The 20,109-nt window shown below is 38.2% G+C and overlaps 1 protein-coding gene across 10 annotated transcripts in view; it reads right to left on the bottom strand.

Moving 5' to 3' along the window:
• The window catches only part of COBL (cordon-bleu WH2 repeat protein), a 208,781-nt gene that overhangs the window by 31,291 nt on the left and 157,381 nt on the right, over positions 1 to 20,109 (bottom strand). For 9 of the 10 annotated variants that reach the window (XM_055799625.1, XM_055799623.1, XM_055799624.1 and 6 more), the window contains one exon: positions 17,541 to 17,711. The exons of the other annotated variant lie outside the window; for it this stretch is intronic. In XM_055799625.1, the coding sequence (XP_055655600.1) occupies positions 17,541 to 17,711 (171 nt within the window). The remainder of the gene's footprint in view (positions 1 to 17,540; positions 17,712 to 20,109) is intronic. 10 annotated transcript variants of the gene reach the window in all.

The following is a 20,109-nucleotide window of genomic DNA, read 5'->3' as shown; positions in this document are numbered from 1 at the left end:
TCATTCCCTGGGCAATGTTTAATGCAATGCTTCTCCCCATAAAGAACATTTTTTTATGCTAAATTGAAAATTTTCTAGCTATAACTTGTCACTGTTGCAGTCTTATCCTTTTGCAGTGTATCTCAGAGAAGAGTCTGGCTCGCTCTTCCTTTTCCTTCAGAGGCAAGACAGCATTCAAATTCTCCTTACCCTTCCCTTCTGCAGGCTGAACAAACCCTCTTGTCTCAGCACCTTCACATGCATCTTCGATGCCTTCTGCCAGACTCTGCTGCCCCTGCTCTGTTTTTTCAGTGTCTTGTTCCACAGAACTCAAAACTGAACCCAGTTTTGGACAATGGAAACATATGTGGCTTCATGGCAGCCAAGTAAAGAGGACTAATCACTTCCTTTGATCTGCTGGTTATGTTCTTGCTAGTGCGTCCTAGTCTGTGGTTAGTGCTTCATCACCATTAGGGCATGCTGCTGACTCATGCAGTCCTGCATGTGACTGCCACTTCTCACCTAAAGAGCTGCTCTCAGTCTTTCCTAGTCTTATGCCCAATGCTCATGTTTTCCAACAAGTTCTTTAATTGCAGTCATTCTTACTGCACAAAACCTGCAAACAGAAGTAAATCCACTCCTTTACATGCCAGCCAATAACAAAAATTACAAGACATCTCACTAGACATATCATCAGAAAGGTACGTATTATTAGAAGTACCCTGTGATCCTTCAGCATTTCCACATTTGATCCCAATCTAATCACAGTTAATTTAAGTTAACCTAGATCGACCTCTCCTATGATTGAAAAATAAATACAATGTGGACTCATTTAACCTGCCTCACAAATTTGAGGTAGTTAAGCTCTTCCCTTGAGGTTAAACCTGTCTGCTGTTAGTTGGTATCGCAACACGAAAGTATTGTAACTTTTACAAAAGCTTTTTTGGCAAAGGCAATACAAGATAGGATCAAGCCAGGGAGTGAGAACTGAAGAGTAAATATTCCAGTCCCTCCATTGTATTTTCCATGTACAAGCAACTGTGAAGGTCTGTGCACTAATGTTTGATCTTCCTTTCAAACCTATGCTGAAAGTTACTGTGAAGTCTCTCTCTCTAAACAGCACTAGATCAGACTGCTGGCTCTTCAAAGACTCATCAGAGGAAACTACCACTTCAAGTAAACGTTTGCCACCCTCTCCCATTTCAGACCTTATTTTTACCACCTGCCAAAAAAGCAAAGAAAAATTTCTGAACTAATGCCACACAGATTTTCAGACAGGGAAGATTAACATATTGGACTTTATTATCCCCATTTCTTTCCCACAATCCTTTCTTCAATGACTGAAAAAGCCTCTCTGACCTCTTCAAAGTCCATTTGACCTAGAATGCTGCCGCTATTGCTAAACTGCTTTTCATCCTCTCCTCTCTGGCACTCTCTTGAACCTACTGGTTCCCTGCTTTTACAGAAGCCTTGTTTGGATGCTCTGACAACTCTACACCATAGTCAGTAACCTGCCTTCCTTATTCGAAAGGATCAGATGTCACAAAAGTGACATGAAAAGCAAAACGCTCTTTGACAGGAAAAGGCTCATGTGTCAAAGTAGATCTTCCCTTGATTAACTGGAGAACATTGCCACTTGGCTTAGAGAAGGATAGATTTTAAAAATGAGTCAGTAGAGTGAGATGTTAATTTCCTTTCATACATAATGATGTCTGATGGGGAGACTTTGACAACAGTTCCTGGTGCTCACTATCTGGGGTTAACAGCAAGTTAGAACAACTCACAAGGTGCTTTCCTGGCTCTAGTTGGTCCTTTACTTAGGTGTGAGGAGAGGGGCAGTGTGCCTAATCTGTGCAGTTCAAAAAGACTATGAACAAGCAGACAATGTAGGTTAAAGGAGCAGGATATCACGGAAATATATTTAAAAGCATATAATAAGATAGCTTCAGACTTGCACTTCGTAAATCACCATGTGTAACACTGGTAACACGTTGTTATCAGTAACGGGGCTCCTTGGAGGCCTTTGTGGGCAAGGAAAATCTACAGCTAAAACCAGAGATTGCCCAATATAATGAGCTTGGTGAAGAAGAAATAAACCACTCTCCACATTTTGCTGGGAATTATTAGACTTAAGTGATAGATTTTGGCAATCCGCATCCTCTACAGAGGTGGTCAGCTTCCATTCAAGTCCACTGCCAAATTTAAACAAATGGACTGTGAAGGTGATTTTCATGAGCCACCTTAGAGAACACACTCTATAAAATTGCCTGAAAAGCAAATGCAGGGTAACAATTAAACACAGAAATTATTAGTGCACCTATGCAATAAAACAGTGTTTTATTAGGTGATTTTTAAGTCCACAGAAAAAATGCTATTTGCTCAACTCTTCTTTTTAAACCTCACCATCCTCCCTGCATGCACTCTGTTCTATCAATTCATTCTCTTCCTCAGTTTGCCTGTTAATGACTCCATAAAATCTCTACTACAGTTTTGTATTTCTAACATAATCCAGAGGAGAAAAGCATAAAACACTTTCACATTGTAATTACACTTTCCTTCCCCAGAGACTAGCTGCCAGCAAGCTCAGCAAAGAGACAAAAAATCCAACCCTAAACCAAACACACATACACACAACTTGTGGGATTCAAGAGCTCTTTTCATAGTACAGCAACCCCATTCCACTCACAGTTGTGTACTTATTTCTGATTAGAAGTGATTTAAAAGTTAGGAAGTGTGGAAGAGAATCGGGTCAATCTGTAATAAGCTACTTATTACTGAAACCATTAGGTATTACACACATAAAAATAAAACATTCTGAACAGTCGCTTTCTGTTTGTGGGGACAAAGTACACTTGCCTTGGGCATGTAAGTACTTCTAAGAACTGCTGCACAAATAAGAAACAATAGTTTTAGTATCTCCCTAACAATGCAGACCTGCTAGGCAGTAATGGCAACAAGTACTGGGTTTGCTTAATACCAAAAACTAAGAGTGAGCTCCAAGCTGGAGTGTGGTTAACAAAATGGGACTTCATCACTCTTGCAGATTTTTTTCTTACCCACCCTCACAGCACCTCAGTCCATTCAGATCTGTGATGTCACCCTTCAGCTCCCCCACCAGTGCATCCATCATTTTTCCTTACATCACCTTCTATCTTTGTATAGGACAGTATCTATAGTACCATCTGAAGTCAGACAGAGCCCTGAGAAAATGAAACGTTTCATGCACAACCACCTGTCTAACTTACAATTAGGACAGCACAAAATAACTCCATTTAATTGGCCAAAACATGCTTCAGCCAAACCACCAATAACGTAAAGACCTTCACAGAAGATTTTCAACAGCTAGCTCCAAATTTAGGTACGAAAACATTTACATACACCTCTGTGCTCTGAAGACACAAAGCTCTACTCTGACCTCTTTTGATGTACATTAACTGACTCCTCTTGGACCTCCTGATCAATGGAATACCTGCTTCCCTCCCCAAAGTTCAAACAACAGGCTTTTCAATATACTTTGGTTGGTGGTTTACTTTGGCAATTACATATCCAGAAATATTTTAACTTCAAAGACCATGTTGCTTTTCTGAGTTTAGTTAATACACATCTTACTGCACATTCACACTTGATTACTCTGCTATCGTATTTCTCATAGCTGTAAGATGTCCAGTGACATCAACAAATGTATGTACCTGGAGAAACGCTTCTTGGAGTACCTGAACACTTCTCATCACTAAGACATTTTGGCTTCTGAAACTGCCCAGTGAAGAAAGAATTATTCTTGCAGAGAACAAAACTGAGAACCAGAGCATTTTAAGATCTCCCTAAAGATCTTGTGCGATACCCTACACAGGGGCATCATATCATTTCCAAAGGACATTTTCTGGGCGCTCAGAAGACCAGACTCTCACGCTGGGATGAGGGCAAATCGAGGGCAGTGAGGCCAGAACAGTGTATGCCAAGCATGCTCACCACCTAAAACACTGCCAGGCACCCTGGGGCTACACTAGCTGCAAAGAGTCACAGACGCGCTGCAGAACCCATAAAGGCAATTGGTTCTATGGAAGGATGGCAAGAGACAGACTTCCAGTAACACAGACATAGCCAAGAAAACACTGCATGGGGCAAGAATCAAATGCAGGGTATCATGAAAGCCACTTCAGGCTCCAGCAATGAGGTTATCTTTTTCAGCAGCGCACACTGAAGATCTCCCTGGGAGCCTACTAACAAGCGGAATATTGGATAGGTAGAGAACAAAGCGCTCACAGAACAGCTCTGCTGTTATGCCACCACTCCTCTGACAGCAGATGGACTAGATCAGATTATCTCAGACATAAGCAGAGATGGAATACTTAAGTCAGAGCTGAATTTGGCCCACTCTTTCATAGTCCTCTTGTGAAGTCAATTATCTCATCAATTGTGCTTTGCCCTGGGGCTCTTTCCCTATAAACCTGAAAAAATGCAAACATGCAACAGTGGTAACTGGATGTTACGCACTGTATGATTTCTGGATAGTAAAATGTTAATGGCAGTGTCATCTCTGGTAGCATGGTGAACAGCAGCCTGCAAGAAATGGGTCATCATTCAGACACCCACTTGGAATAAATTCTCCCCTTTCGTATTTTGCACTGATCCTGCTTCCACTTCAGCAGTTGGGTTTTGCCACTGACTTCAATGTGAGCAGGACAGGAACACTCACTGATTAAAATGCAAAGCTGCAGATATCTCCTGCATGGGATGAATCCCCACAGGGAAAAATCGTCTGCATTTTTATTCATGCAAAGCATTTTAAAGCTTTCATTTACACAGTTCATTCAGTAATAATGTGCATGCTGTATAATGGGGTACCTGATTAAGCATGCTCAAGTGCTTTGCTGGAGCAGGGCCATTTCTAGAATTTGAAGGTTCACTACGATCATACCCTCAAAACAGACAAGCTAGTTCGAAGAATTTTTCACCTGAGTTAATGGTCTTAATTAGGATCAGCATAAAAGGTAATTTTTCCTACGGGAAATTTGGAAATGTCTTTGAGTTTCTTTTTTTTTCAGCTTCAGTTCCTGCAGAAATTGGGTTAAGAAGGTCACACTGTTGTAGGATTATAGGTCTGTCTATGAAATCCTCCAGTAACTTTTAAACTGTCTGCCAACTCCTGAATTAGTCAGGAAGGATAACAGTCTGAAGTTCAGTTCCAAAAGTTTCATAAAGAGGTAGAAGGACAGAGCAAGGAGACTTTCTTCATGTATGTGCTGACCTAAAAGCTCATTCTCTATTATCTACCAGGGATGTCTGAGGGAAGGATGCTGTGAACAATACAAAGCTTCAACCCAAAGTGCGCTGGGGTTTAGATACCAGAGAATTGAATCATTAACTCAGAAGTCCAAAAGAAATGCTTAATAAATTAGTTGATGGGGTCTGGGGAAGGAGAAGATGAAAACAAAGAAGAAGAAAAAAAGGAAAAATTCCCAAATCCTAACATCCATTTTGGTTCCGAAAAGCAAGAAGTTGAAACTTCTGGGATTTTTTACTCCATCTATTATTTCCCTTTTATCCATTATTATCCCTTTATTATCCTCTTTCTTTCCCCTACTTATCCCTAACTAAAAAGAAAAGAAAAAGAAAAAGAAAAAAAGCACCTCCTCTTTTAAGCTATGAAGAACCAGATAATTTTTTTTCCTAAAAACACTACACAAGGATCGTGTTCAGCATTTTTTTAGCAGGTGTGACTGGCCACTGTTCCACTTTATACAGTACTATCTGTACAGTAATGCTCAAACATTATCTTCATTCTTCTGATTGCTCATTTCAGGACAAGATTATAAAACTCTCCTCTCACCTTAGAGTGGCCCCTATCAGATCAGCACAGAATCAAGCTGGTGGTATGTTTGTTATTCCTCTTCACATTACGCATGTAAATTTAAAGACTTTGATCTTCATTGTTTTCAGTCTGCTAATTGTCTCACAGACACTAACTCAACTCCACGAAAAAAATGCAAGTAGGTTCCCTGTGCAAGGATTTTTTGTGTAAAAAATTGCCATTGATACATTGCTGAAGTCTCGTATTATGAACAGTGGCATATACTTCATGTACTCGAAAATTGAGGAAAAGCCTTTTTACTTCAATCTGTGTTCTTGCAAGAGCAGGCTGAAGCCAAATGATTTTATTTGAGGAACATCTGAATCCCATTGATTAGCCTGAATGAATAGAGAACAGGAAAACTGCCAGGTACAGAGGAAGTTGGGCATGTCCACAAGGGAGTGGAGCAAACAAGCAAATTACAGTATATGCATGCCTTTTTTTTCTTTTTTTTTAATTTTTTCTTTTTTTTTTTCTTTTTTTTTTTTTTTACCAAATGTTTTCATTTGGAAAACTTGGACACTTCAACCTCTAAGTTTCTTTTACTGACTGGTTGGTTAATCACCAAATCGTTCTCATTTTCTGAAGGCAAACAGAAAAGATTTTTAAAAGTAAAAAAATGTATTTTAAAATCATAGTAGTTAATAAACTATTTGCATACGTTGTGTTTAATTAAAATACTATTTCTTCTGAAAAAAAAATGTCTTTCCTCTTTTGGGGCAGAAAGTGGGATAAGTTTTACCTCGTAAAAAAGCATCATATCACTCCTGAGCATTGAGTTAATGTGTCTGAGAAACTGGTAGCACTCAAAAACGGTTTCAGAATAAAACCTAATTCCAATGCATTCATGCAACAGTCCCCAAAGTACTACTTTATCTGCTTCCAGCAACGCCAAGAAGTGATACAGGCTGGCTCTTCTACAGCCCTCTACAGTCCACCTTGAGGCTTTCTGTAGAGCAAGTCAAATACAAGAATCTGTTCAGCTTCTAAAATGCTGTCTCTTACCAGTAAATGTTAAATAAAGTTTTTATTTTGAACTTAAAGCCAATTAGTTTTTCTTACAGTCTCTGTAATTCTAATTTTTATAATTTAAGAAGTGTAACAATTCTTGACTTTCAAGTCTTGACTGTTACACCTAGACACACCTTATAAATAGACCTGTTGCATGTTTTCACTTGAGAAAAAGATGTTGAAAATATTTCTCCATTAATGTTCATGGTTTTATGAATTGAAAAAAATATTTCCCCCTTCAGTTTTAAGCTTCTTGTCAAGTGAAAAAATAGAGGAAACAATCATGGGAGAGAAAAGAAGAAAAATGCTAACCTCATGTGTTTTAAAAATCAGAGATCAATAATAATTTTCATTAGATGACGGAAGTGAAAGAATTAGTAGTTTTGTCTGTTTGCTCTAACAAGTTAACTAGGTATTCCCCTACTAGTCCTTCACTATTCATGGGAGGTTACCACATATTTAGCAACTTTACTTTCACCTTCTAATTATAATAGTGTTAAAAGAAAAAAAAAAGTCTGTCATAGTCCTTCTTTCTCGTTACTTCCTCAGTCTTCTTTTGTTTTAGGTCTTTGTCCTCCATTACACCCCACCTCTGCTTATGGTACAGTAGGTTGGAAAGTAATTGTTTTATCCAGGCCAGGAACCAATTATGGAATCCACAAAAGGAGCTGACAAAAGAGACTCTGTCTCTGCTCTCAGCCTTTTGCTCCCTCAGGCCCTAAAACTCAGAAGTGAATGTGCATGGCCAGAATTCTCAACTTCTTAGAAGAAAGCAGGCAGGCATTTTAGTCAAGTGTTTACTGACTTAAAAGTGGTAATATGAAAAGCTGAGTATGAGCATCTTTAAGGATGGACCAGCACTTTGGTATGGGTATTGTCACCTACCTGGAAGAGAGAATACAAAGATTTTCAACAGTTTGCTTTCTGTAGCTCCATGTGCATTGCCTGCATTTGAATCAGTAGGATCTTGCACTACAAATTTCAACGCCAATTCAAACACCAACCTTCCAGTTTGATTTGGTCCATACATAATGTGTAAATCAAGCATTACTTCAAACTCATACCCAGAATTAAAGGTCTCATACACACTCACACCCACACCACACGCATGTATTTGGCTGGACAGAGATGTTTAGTCCAGTTTGTTACTGATCACAGGCTCACAGAGTCATAGAATTGTTTAGGTTAGAAAAGACCTTCAAGATCATCGAGTCCAGCCATTAACCTAGCACTGCTAAGTCCACCACTAAACCAATAAAGTGTAAGTCTCTCTATTTGTACGGTGCTGCAATTTCTTCATATTCCACTGTTCAAGCACAACAGAGCACGTTTAAGGCACTACTCAGTTATTAAAGATACAGCTCACATAAACTGCTCTTATAAAGAGGAGGAAAATGGAGAATTTTGTTTCTTTTAAAATAAACATGCACAGTTCATCCACAGACCACTTGCACTGCAGAGCTGTGCTCAAGGGAATTAGAAGAGAAATGTCTTTAGATTTAGTCAGGATGGGAAATGTGTAGCTAAGGTTTGTTACACACTCTAGGAAATAAAAACATAAATTATCAGGAAATGAGGCTAGAAAGAGTATTTCATTCACTGGAGTCCAGTCCCATACTTAATGTAACCAGAAAATACTTTGTTATAGTCAAAGGAATTGTGCTCCCCTTACATTAGGACTGACTTGTTGCTCAGCATTTGCACAATCACAGGTATTATTTCCAACACAGGCAGGCAGTTGAGTGCACATGTAAGGGAATATAAAATATCCCCTTTCCACCTGGTGTTACCTTTACCCAGGACCGAGTCTCCTTCTTCAGACCTTTGTCAAGGCATGAGACAATGAAGCAGATCTGGTGACCCAAATTTACAATTTTCTTATTAGAACTGGACAAGAAAAAAAAGTATCTTTCATGTTCAAGGAACATTCAAGGCACATTAATGAAGGCCTCAGTAGCTGATAACTATTTAATATGTTATCATCTGAAGTATTTCATTCTTGCTACTGGACTTGATCCTTTTAGCAGTCATTCACCACTTGAAGTCAAAGCATCACAGAAGAATATGCAATAAACAAGGAATAAAGCAGCTGATTCTTGCACAGAAAAATATAAGATCACCCTCCTCCTCCACCTCAGCAAAAATCAGCAGGGTTTACTACATGTAAGCTCTTCCGGATAAACGAAGAATTAATCATGTCACTTTTTATTCTGTTAACTTCTGATTTTTAACAGTGGACTTCTCTAGCCATACAGGTGCTATAGCGAAGCTTATCTGCATACTATACATGAGAGAACCTGAATAAGAAGTGTGTAAACAGTGACTGCAAGTTTGTCTCGCTGTCCTTGAGGGGGGAGTTCATAGCTTTGCAATGACATTAGGAAACAAAATGGCTGTAATTTTCGAGGGATGGAATAAGTTATTCTGTCTTCTAAAATAACATGTATTTTAGTACGGAAAGTTAAATGGTGCCTACTGCATGTACTAAATATATGTTGAGAGTCATGGTAGTGACTGGAAGCCAACTTAGAAGACAGAAGTGCTGTCTTATATACACACACATGGCTCAACTCACACGAAAAGGCACTTTTACACTGGGATGAACAATAAAGAGGGCTTAAAGTGGCTGTAAACATCAATGATGAGTGCATGAGAATCATGACCACAGAGCTGAGTTTACAAATGCAGAATACACGGACAGATGATGGGCATATGATAGATTGCATGGCCGTATGTTTAATCAATAAATGCATCACAGGCCTTTGCAATTCATCACTCAATTTGGACTGGACAATTTCTCTGTCAATCACTTTCCCTTGGCACTTATTTGAACATACTTGATGCCATGAACAGCTTTAAATAGTTTCAGTTAAAAATGAACAAGAAGTGAAATACTCCCTTTTTCCATTCATATATTTAGAATATTCTCTCCTTTTTTTACCTGCCCACAATAAGTTTCAGTTCTGGACCAGCAGCACGTTTTCTAAAGATAAAAACGGAATGAGTTCAAAGTTTAGTATTCTACAGCCCTATCACCAGTAAAGAAAAAATCCAGCTGCTCAGTGAGAAAGGCAACATTCATTTCAGTCCTCAAAGTTTTCAATCCTAAGGAAAAAAAAGAAAGCATTAAGTGCAGAAAAGACATTTAAGAATGTTTGGAGAGTCTCTAACTTCCTAGATTTTAGTCCCTGAATGACTGCATTGCTGGTCACAAAGCATTTGTCTGTGAAAGAGGATGGATGCTAAAACAATCTGTTCATACTTTTAGAACTCAAGCTGATAAACTTTTCTAGCAGAACGTGTCTTTCTACACTGGCACTAAACCTGACCTGCTCCTATGCACTTGTTCTTAGGCACATGCATCAGCCATATGCACTGATTTCCAAACCCTGGACACAGCTGCCATAAATATGCACGTTAATATCTATGCAATATAATAGCCAACCCAGCATGCCACCACCCTCTGCAAGAATGCCTCGATTAAAAATTTGAGCTTATATCTGTAAGATGCTATCACAGTGGCATCACCTGCAAATATGATTTTATCTTCATCTTCCTATTTGTAATGAAACTGATTTAAAAAATACCTAGAAAATTTTGGTTTTTTATTTTTAGTTGCTGAAAAAAACAACTCAATGAACTCAGTTTAATTTTATGGCATTCTTCAAGAACTGAAAATCTTTGTGTAAGTGTGGCAGCTATTAGCTTAAAATTCACCTTTAGCATTACTCTTACTTGCTACCTATTGCATATATGTGACAACATCGGCTCCCCCTGGCGGTATCCACAAAAAGGTTTTATATATGGCCATTCAGTAAAATCTGCCCACCTCGAAGCTTAATCTGTTTCTAATTCACTGCGTTTCATAAGGGTTGAGCACATTCTTCAAGTATCAGAATGGGTTTAATCATACATTATCCATCTGTCCTTATTTCCTAAGAGCGGAGCCGTAATACTAGAATTTGTTTTGATTTATAAGCTATCTATGCATTTACTTTTCCTCCTGAAAGGGCTTAATAATATTGTCCAGTGTTGGGGCTTTTTTTTGTTTATTTGTTTTTTGCCCCAGATCATCTTACTATGAAGGACAGTAGTTGAGCAATGCTGCCTGGTAGTGCAGATAAATCCTGAATATATTAAATTTGTTTCTTACAACTCTGGTAAGAGCATTTTGGTAAAACATTTTAGTATAGTAATCAAATTGTTATCAATTTCTGTATGTTGTTCTCATTACACTTCTGATGTCTCCATAGTTAAAATACAAGGAGTAAAACCAAGCCAATATCCTTTCATATCACTGTTAAATTAAGAATCCATCAAATTGACCTAAACTGACATGTCTTTCTCTCATTGAAAATGACAAGAAAACTCTCATTCTCTTCCAGAAGTCAAATTAAGGTGATGTTAGAAATCGTGGGTCAACACCTGGTACAAGCAGGGCTTCCCCATCTGTACCTCAGCACTAAGCTGGTGCTCACAAACCAAACTTCCAGGGAGTTCACGTTCCTATAATCACACTTTGCTTAAACAATTTACCTCCTTGCACACACAATATTAATGAATTAACAGTTGTGAAACAGGTAACATGGATCCAATGACTGTCACTGAAAGTTATTTCCCACACTGTGTATAGTAATGGGAGATTTTAAATATGCTAATATTATAGTGGAATTTCTTATAATTAAGATGACTTCTTGTGAAGATGCAGCAATTTTTCTTCTTTTTTTCAAGTTTTGTTTAATCCTATCTACGTACCCGACATTTATGAAGTTGTAAGAATAAAAGGATACGAGCTAGCATAAGCAAGGCATTTTTTTTTAAATTCAGAAAGGCAGAGCTGGCTAGGATAAACCAGTCATTAAAATATTTTACACAGGAATTACACAGAAAACGTTAATTCCCACAAACATATTTTAGAGGCAAATCTTGCATTTTAATTGAAAAAAAAGTAAACTTAAGGATGAGTAATGAACTTCTTGAGTTTTCATCTAGAGCTTTTAAGAGTTTGAGCAGACCACCTGAAGAGAGACAGCTTTTCAGAGCAAACTTGTCAGCTACATGGAGAGAAGTCACAGCTATATTCCTTCAAAGCAAGGAAATTTTTTCAGCAAAAATGTAGTTTTGTTGGAAACTCGAGCCTCCTGGAAGATAAACTGGTGTCAATGCTAGGAACTGCTTTAACAATACACTGTACTTCTATATCGTACTCAATATAAAAAACTTTGTTCGGCCACTTCATTATTCCATTTTTATACTAGTCTGAACTGCACATGGCATGTAACTCCATGGAGTTACAAACAGGATGTAAATAGAGTAATGAGAATGGGTAAATTACGTTCTTAATCTTCACATTGTGAACACCTACTAGTTTTTTAAGAGAAGACTTACAATTAAACCATTGTCCTGTCTTAAGAAGTTATTACAAAGTATATGGCAGCACAGACAGTTCAGTTCTACTCCACTTTTATTAGAAGACCCTGAGGGTATTAAGTATACTTATTGAAGCATTACTTAAAACTTATTAACTACATGTCATATTTGTATTAAAAACTGTCAAAACCCTTTTCAGTCATGTTTCACATTATCTGCAGGAATGCTTTTCTTTCTTATTCTCCACTTTGTGGACCTGGAAAGGATTCAAGATACACATTATTTGCTTGAGGGTAGAACAATAATTTTTCATCATTTAAATTAGTTATGTATTGCACTCACTCATTTAAATAACATAAATGACCTAAATCACAGTAACAGTGAGTTCAGAATAGTTCTGGGTGTGTGCACCATTGCAACTCATAAAACCTGTGTTTGTAGTTAAGAATGATTAAAAATACATGTCTTATGGGCTGTTCACATGAAGAACTTTCTTCAGTGCGAAAAAGTTTTTGGTAAGTACAGTTCTACAGCTGCTATTTTAATTATAACTCACTGACTATTCCAACTGTGAAAAGGAGACTTGCAGAACAAGATTTATCTCGAGCAAACAGCGTTTGCATCTTTTGTTACAGAAATAGAACACACACGTTGATTTCCATAGGATGTCTCTAGCATCAAGATAAAATTACTCATACTAAGCATCAGGATGAAAGCTGAAGTAAAGCCTTATGAATCAGTGCATTTTGTACCGGTTCTCAGTATTCCTTCTAGGCCCCTTATAGATCCAACAGATCCTTTCTGTTTCTTTTTTTCTTCAGCAGCCTGACTGATAGCCAAGATATAGAAAGAATCTTGTATTTCAACTTGGCTAGGCCATGCCCAGTTCCAGCTTAGTTCCAAAGGAACGAAATATATGCAATGAAGGAAGACTAGAATGTATTAGAGAATGTAAAATGTTATACCTAGGCTAACAGGGAAAAAGGAAGTTTTTAAGAAGTTTTCATTAAATCTTCAGATAGTGTTGAAAGACACCCCCCCAAAAAACTCTTTGAAACACCAAATCAAATTAAACCACGCTCAAAATAAAGATAAACTTTTCAAAAAGAACAGAAAAATGTACGGATAAACTTTCTGAGGCTGATATATAGATTTTTATAACACAGCATTCAGTTCTGGAGCATACATCTCACAAATGAGTATGAATCACAGCCAAAAATAATCAATAGTAATTAAAAGAAAATGTGCAAGTTCAAAAAGAAAGGAAGCCAAAATCTCAGTCAGAAAAAAAGGTTCTTTTCCAGCAGGGGAGGAAGGAAGGCAACAGAAGAATCAGGGTAGCAGAGGCAACAGGAGGTTCAGAGGTATGAAGGTCATAGGAAGAGGCAAGGTCTGTCAGACGCGCTTGGTGTATGAAGGGAATGATGCACAACAGTAAACTGTTGGGGGAAAAGAGTAAAAGGACAAAATTAAAAATATTGTGTAGGTAAGACAGCAGAATGGCTAGCATGTTCAGTAATGTTAAAGAATCAGAAGCCGAAAGGAGGTGTAGGTGTGTGGGCATGTGTACTAAAATTCAGAATCCTACAGATGCTCTGAGACTACCTACCTGGGTTCATGTATCAACTAACTCAATCCCAACAGCACAACACCTACAGATATTCAGCATGTCTATGAATACTGCTTTACTTGACCTGAATTTTCATTCTCCAGAAAGTAAAGACAGATGCTGTTGGTGATTCAACTTCATTCTTTAGCCTCACATCAGACTGGATGAGTACAAGGAGTGATGGCAGTATAAGCCTCCTAAGTCACACTTGCAGGTTTTCTCACTTTAAAGACCATCTCTAAGAAAGCAAAGGCTGGGTCACTTGGTAGATGCCTTCTGAGGCAGTGCATTATGACAGGCCAGCAAAATTCCCTACTCAGCAGCCTGCAGTTCTCAGTTAATTTAGAACCACATGTAAAAACATGTAATTTCCTTTCTGTGAGTTTCTCTACCTATTTTTGCTTCAAATTAACAAAATCCAACCCTTACAGATTATCGCTAATGACTGTGAAAGTCTAGATAGATATCTAAGGTGACTTAAGAAATATGACTAAAGTCCTTGTGAAAACTGTCACAGCTTTTGTCCAGTGGCTGGTAACACCTGTTAATGTAACGATGATACAAAGAAAAACTACAAAAACTAGATACAGTGACAAGGCTGCTTTCTGCTCTCCTTGTTCCTTAAAATTAACCTTGTATTATCCATCAACTAGTAGTATACATGTCATCCATACAAAGTAACTGGGAAATGCTTATACCCACTTCTTCATCCCTTTCAAACTTTCTGGTTAGGTAATGATTGATTTTTTTTGATCTATAGTTAAAAACAAAGACACATTCAAATCATGATTTAACTTCTTTAATGACAGAACACTTTCCAAAATTTAAAAATCCATCAGTTGTTGAGCCCTTCCACAGTGTGAACCCTGAGTTCACTAGTACTTTATCCAGAGTCAGAGTGAAGAATTTCAGGATCTCACTCTATATGAAGAAGAATTGTTTATTCTTTTTCAAACAGCTTTTAATTTCTTACTGCATTTCTTAATGATAGCATAACAAGCCAAATAAAAGGTTAATCATGGAGGTTCACAGGAATATTGCATTTATTCTAATGAACTAGCAGAAAACATTTCAAGGCAGCATGTTTTAGTTGCTCGTCTAGGTGCAGCGGTCTCCCAGTATATGCATTCTTTACCTGAGGTAAGTAGCACAGAGCTCACTATTGGCTCATTTATTGGAAACTTCACAGGTTTTGTGACATAATCAAACACCATGCAACAGAGGTGACAATCTCCGTTTCTGCATTCCCAAAGTGCAGTCAATCTTAGAATCACAGGCCATGAACAATCTGATTAGTAAGATAAGGGAGGAGAAAGGATCCCATAAACATATCATTTTAGACATGCACACAACAAGCAGCTAAAGGCCTACCAGACCAAAAGTTAAGAGGAAAGGTCATGTAATGAGAATAAAAAGATTAAAGAGCAAAAACTGTGAGGAACAATTGCACTCTTGTTTGTGGAAGAGATTCTTACCATTAGAGTCAGAAAAGCCCAAGTATCTTACTAAAGGCCCTATTCATGAATGACTTACACTCCACATAAGTTTGGAAAACTCCGTGAAGAGTGATTATCACTGTCCTCTATGAAATGAAAATTCCTCAACATGGGTTTCCCAGAGCACAATGGGAGAACTGTGTGTTTGCTGGGAAGGAATGAGGGGTGAGACACAGTGCCCCACAGACAGTGGCGGATCGTAAGGAACAAGAATTTAAACTCCATATGATCACCATATTTTAATTTCTGAATGGGAATCTCATCTTGTGAAAGACTTAACTGCTGCCAGCAGTCATCCACTCAGCAAAGACGACCACAATCCTCATCAGAGAAAGCTGTTTTGAGAGTGATTTCAGAACAAACATGACTTTCATCAACAGCTAGCATCAGTAGCTTATCCTCCTTCCCACCTTGTTCCATGAGAAAACACATTGACTGAGGTTACTTAGGAAGACTGAAAATTTTGTCCTTCTTTGAATCTACCGCCGAAGACCTATTTGCACTGCTGGAGGCATTCTCAGGCAATAAAAAACATCATTGCAAAACCCTGTTCTTATACCACTAATCACTACGGTATCTAAGCGCCTTTCAGAATGGCATTAGTCAATATAATTAGCATCTGTCGTATGTGCTGCTTTCTCTCATGGGTATGTCTATACACATTTCTGTTGTGTAAATCTATACATCTATCTTTCTCTAAGTAGAACACAGCATAATTATAAAGCTAAACTTGTCCCTCTTCAACACTGATGCTTTTAAGTTTAAAATTAGTACCCACTAAACACTATTCTTTTGCTCTCAGTAAACTGAGGATAACAAAAGGTCACTTTATGTTTCCATGTACAAGCTTAATCAAAATCTTTTGGCTGGGATATTGTTTATTTAAGAGCAAATGATCAGGCTGATAAAATCAAGAGCTGCATTGATTAAAGGGTACTTGATCACCAAGGTAGATCTGGAAAGCATTGCAAAATAACAGTGGTAGAAACTCAAATGAAACAGAAATATTAATGCAAAGAAGGCCACAAGAGATTTTTATTAAAGAAAACACTGTATGCAAGCTGATGGTATCTAGCAAAAAAGAAAAAAAAGATTTAAAGTATGATATGATATGATGCATATGCCAGTAAAAATGAATTAGGGTTAATCCTCACTAAGATTCTGTTTTCTGTTAGTATGAACCCCTTTATTTCCTTCTCTTCCCCCCAGTAAAACTTGTCAGTCTGTATTTCCTCAGCACAGATTTTGAAAATAATGCTTTAGATTTAGCTGGCATCCAACAGCAAACACACCAACATTGAGGTATCAGAGTAATTGCTACCTGCAGAATAATTCTGGTAAAGAAAATGTCCCAGAAAAAGATATTTTGTCAAATTAGCAGCTAATAGAGACGTTTCTCTATCCCATGGTTAGGAGACACCCTCCTAACTTTCAAAGGAAGCGTGTCCATGAGATGCCATAGCGTGCAGAGCTTTGCTGATTTCACGGGATCTTCATTGGTGTGCAGGGCAAGCCCACGGGGAACACAATAACCGATCAAAGGCTTGGACTATATACAAAGACTTAAAGACAGTCGATGGGTAAGCATGAAAAAGTAGCATGAAAACATGCTTTTCACAAATGCACAAGGATGTGGAAAATGCCGTATTTCTTTGTCTGATAACTGTTACACCCCAAGGGGAAGAGCACACAAAGGACTATCCAGAGATGGCAAGGAAGATGTACCCATTAGGACAGGAAGGCCTTTGAACAGTATACAGCTCCTGTAAATGGATTAGTTTTCCTAAGGCAGACCCTGTAGTTTTCAACCTAGACTGACAGACCTACTGACTCTCAAAGGAACTCTGTCTCTGACTCTCAAAGGAACTCTGTCTCTGGAGAGACAGAAAAAATGTTAGTATAGAAAACCAAACGTGGAGAATTAATACAATTAAATCAGATATTTGCTTCCAGCTGCACAAAGTCACAAGGTTTAATGGTTGTTTTTAAATGCTTCCACACAACGGCCAGGTGTTATCTGCAAAACTGTCTTCAAACAAGTGGGTTTTTTTTCTTTATATTAATTAGTTACACTGCATTGGACATTTTAAAAGACAACAGGCTGGAAAAATGGGAAAAAACATACATGTATGTCTAGAAAGCAGAGAAGAAAGTCTGGAAAAGCTAACCCTGAGAGTAACCATCAAAAGAGTGGAAAGGCAAATACATGTATTTTCAAACATACGTTTAGGTACCAGCTCTGTTGGTGTTGCAACATCTGCTTCTCTGTAACACACTGTTGGATCCACAATGTCTCTGTCAGGAGGAGGGTAAGGTGGGGGTGGGGGGATCACTAACTGGGGTGGACCACGAGCGGTGCCTCTAGGAGGCTTTTGTGGCACCTGCCGTCCATCACCTACAGGGGGATCAATTGACTAGTTACTTCATTGCAAGATAATGATTGGTTTGTTTATTGTTATTTTTGAAACACACATTAATTTCCCCTTACATCCGAAGTCTCTCTGGATCCAATTCTGCTCTTATTTACCCCCAAATAATTAAGGGAGAAGGAAAAGCTTCGTCTCTCTTAAACCAACAGCAATGGGACCAGAATAGAGCCCAGCACATACATGTACATCATTACTAACAGTTAAAATCACCAGTTTTGGCAGACAAAAGGAAGGAGGAAAAATAGAAATTTAATTGAAAAATGCTATGTAAGAAAATGTGAAAAATGTGGGGGGGGGGTTATCTTCTTAAGTGCCCAACTGCCTGAATTTTTGACCTCTAGGATACTTTATGTGACTGTTTTCCTGACTCTTTGATAGAAAGATGAAGATGCCTCAGGTCAGTATTTTTGAAGTAGGTATCTTGACAGTTTTTTCTTTTCTTTCTCTGAGTAGGTTTTCTTTCTTATTTGGACATTGTGGAAAAGCAGATGATTAAGTTGGTTTTTGCAAAACAGTGTTTAAAGCTATCAAAAGAAATGCTCATAACTTTGGCTGGGGGCTTACATCAATACTATGTGCAATAACTAAATAAATACATGCACCTTTGCACTATATTAAGCATTTGCAATGTTAAAAAGCTGATGTCAGTCTGAAGTGTACAGACCTAGAGCTACTGCAGTTTGGAAAGTCCTTAAGAGGCTGAAAATTCATTGAGGAACTGTGACTACCTGCCTGTTCTGCTCTCATACCCTACCTTCAGCATCTCCTGTGGTCATTGCTGAAGACAGATGCTGGCAGAGATGGACCTCTAGTCTGATCCACTTCTGATCATTCCCACACTCAGGGTCATGCTTTGGTGCTGCTGAGAAGGGAAGTGGTGCCAAGAGGGAGGAAAAAAGTGTAAACTATTACGATTTTCTATTTAGGAGTCACTAGCTTCCAGAGATTCAAGACAATTTAATGCTGGCAAACGTGCAGACCCCTTTTTACTGCTTTGAGAAAACTGGGCACAATACTTTGGGGTCACATTAAGTGATTCAGTATTGAATACTGAAGTGAATTTGCTACTCTGAGAATATTTCTGATAGGATCTTCTGCTGTGAGTCATGTGGCTAGCATGGGAGCTTTAATCCTTTTTCCATCATGTGGCTGCCTATTTCTTGCAGCACGTTTTTCCCCTCACTACAGTCTTGCTTTTTTCACAGCTTTTCTCTCTTGCTTTCAGAGCCATCTGTGCTTTCTCATTGTTTTCTTGCAAGGGCCCCAAAGAGAGGCTGTTTTACCAACCTTCCCTTGCTGTAACATTTGTGTTAATGAACGCATGATTCAAGCAGGTAGCAGAAAATGAAAAGCACTGAAGACAAGGCTACTGTGCGACAAGTTCTTTGTCGGTATAAAATAATAAGGCTCCATTAAAGTAAATGATACTACAGAATCCTACATGGGCAGTCTGGCCAGCAAGCACTCACGTACACACTACTGAAAAGACTAGAAATGGCTCTGCTCTGCTCTGCTTTATTTCATCTGTAACATTTTGAGCACCGATACAAAATAAAACAAATTCTTACAAAAAGTTAAAGCACCAAATGTCATCAGTAAGTGACCAGCAATAGGGCAAATCGTGAGGAGTGACAGACTGTGAGATCTGAAATGGTTAAAGGTAAGCCAATTTGCTGAAAACTCCTGTGTTATATGGCACAGCGAAAACGTTACTGTTAGAGGTTTTAAATAAGAGATGTCAATGGAGTTGAACATGTCACAAGATAATGGACTCCTGCTGCTACATAAATGCTGATGCATTAAATGTGAAGCATTTACTGAAAATAAATGTTGGACCAAAGCCAAGAGGTTTCTTTCTAAACTGTGAGGCATTTGTAATGTAAGCAATTATGTATGACAGGATGTCATATCTGTATGTCTTAGGCACTTTATGAAACATGAGGTCAAAGGCACGGACTGAAGTGCACTGAGTGCATTATGGCACTTGAAGAATTATTCTCTTAATGTACTGAAAAATGAGTTCAAAATATGTGGGGTTATTATCTCATATCTTCACCCATCATAAAATCACTTTGTTTGCTAAAAGCATAATTTTGGGGTCCTCACTCGGGCACAGATCCCACTGATCTGAATAAGCCAGGAGTCAGATAAAAACACAGGTCTGGGAGAACGTTTTCCACTCTTCCTGTATAAGAATAAATGTGGTGTCACATACAGCTGAAGTTTCTTTTGTTGTCTCCATATATGTAATGGCATTCCTTTGAGAGTACCAGTTCTTTTCTGCTACTGATTAACTAAAGGCTCAGCAGAAATTGATTTATAATAAAATTAAAAACTAAATTAAGAAGAAAAACTTCATTGAAT

The sequence above is a fragment of the Falco peregrinus genome, chromosome 3 (assembly GCF_023634155.1).
Source record: "Falco peregrinus isolate bFalPer1 chromosome 3, bFalPer1.pri, whole genome shotgun sequence".
Taxonomy (NCBI): Eukaryota; Metazoa; Chordata; class Aves; order Falconiformes; family Falconidae; genus Falco; species Falco peregrinus.
The sequence above is the reverse complement of the archived record's forward strand: the minus strand, read 5'-3'. Positions and strand labels throughout refer to the sequence as shown.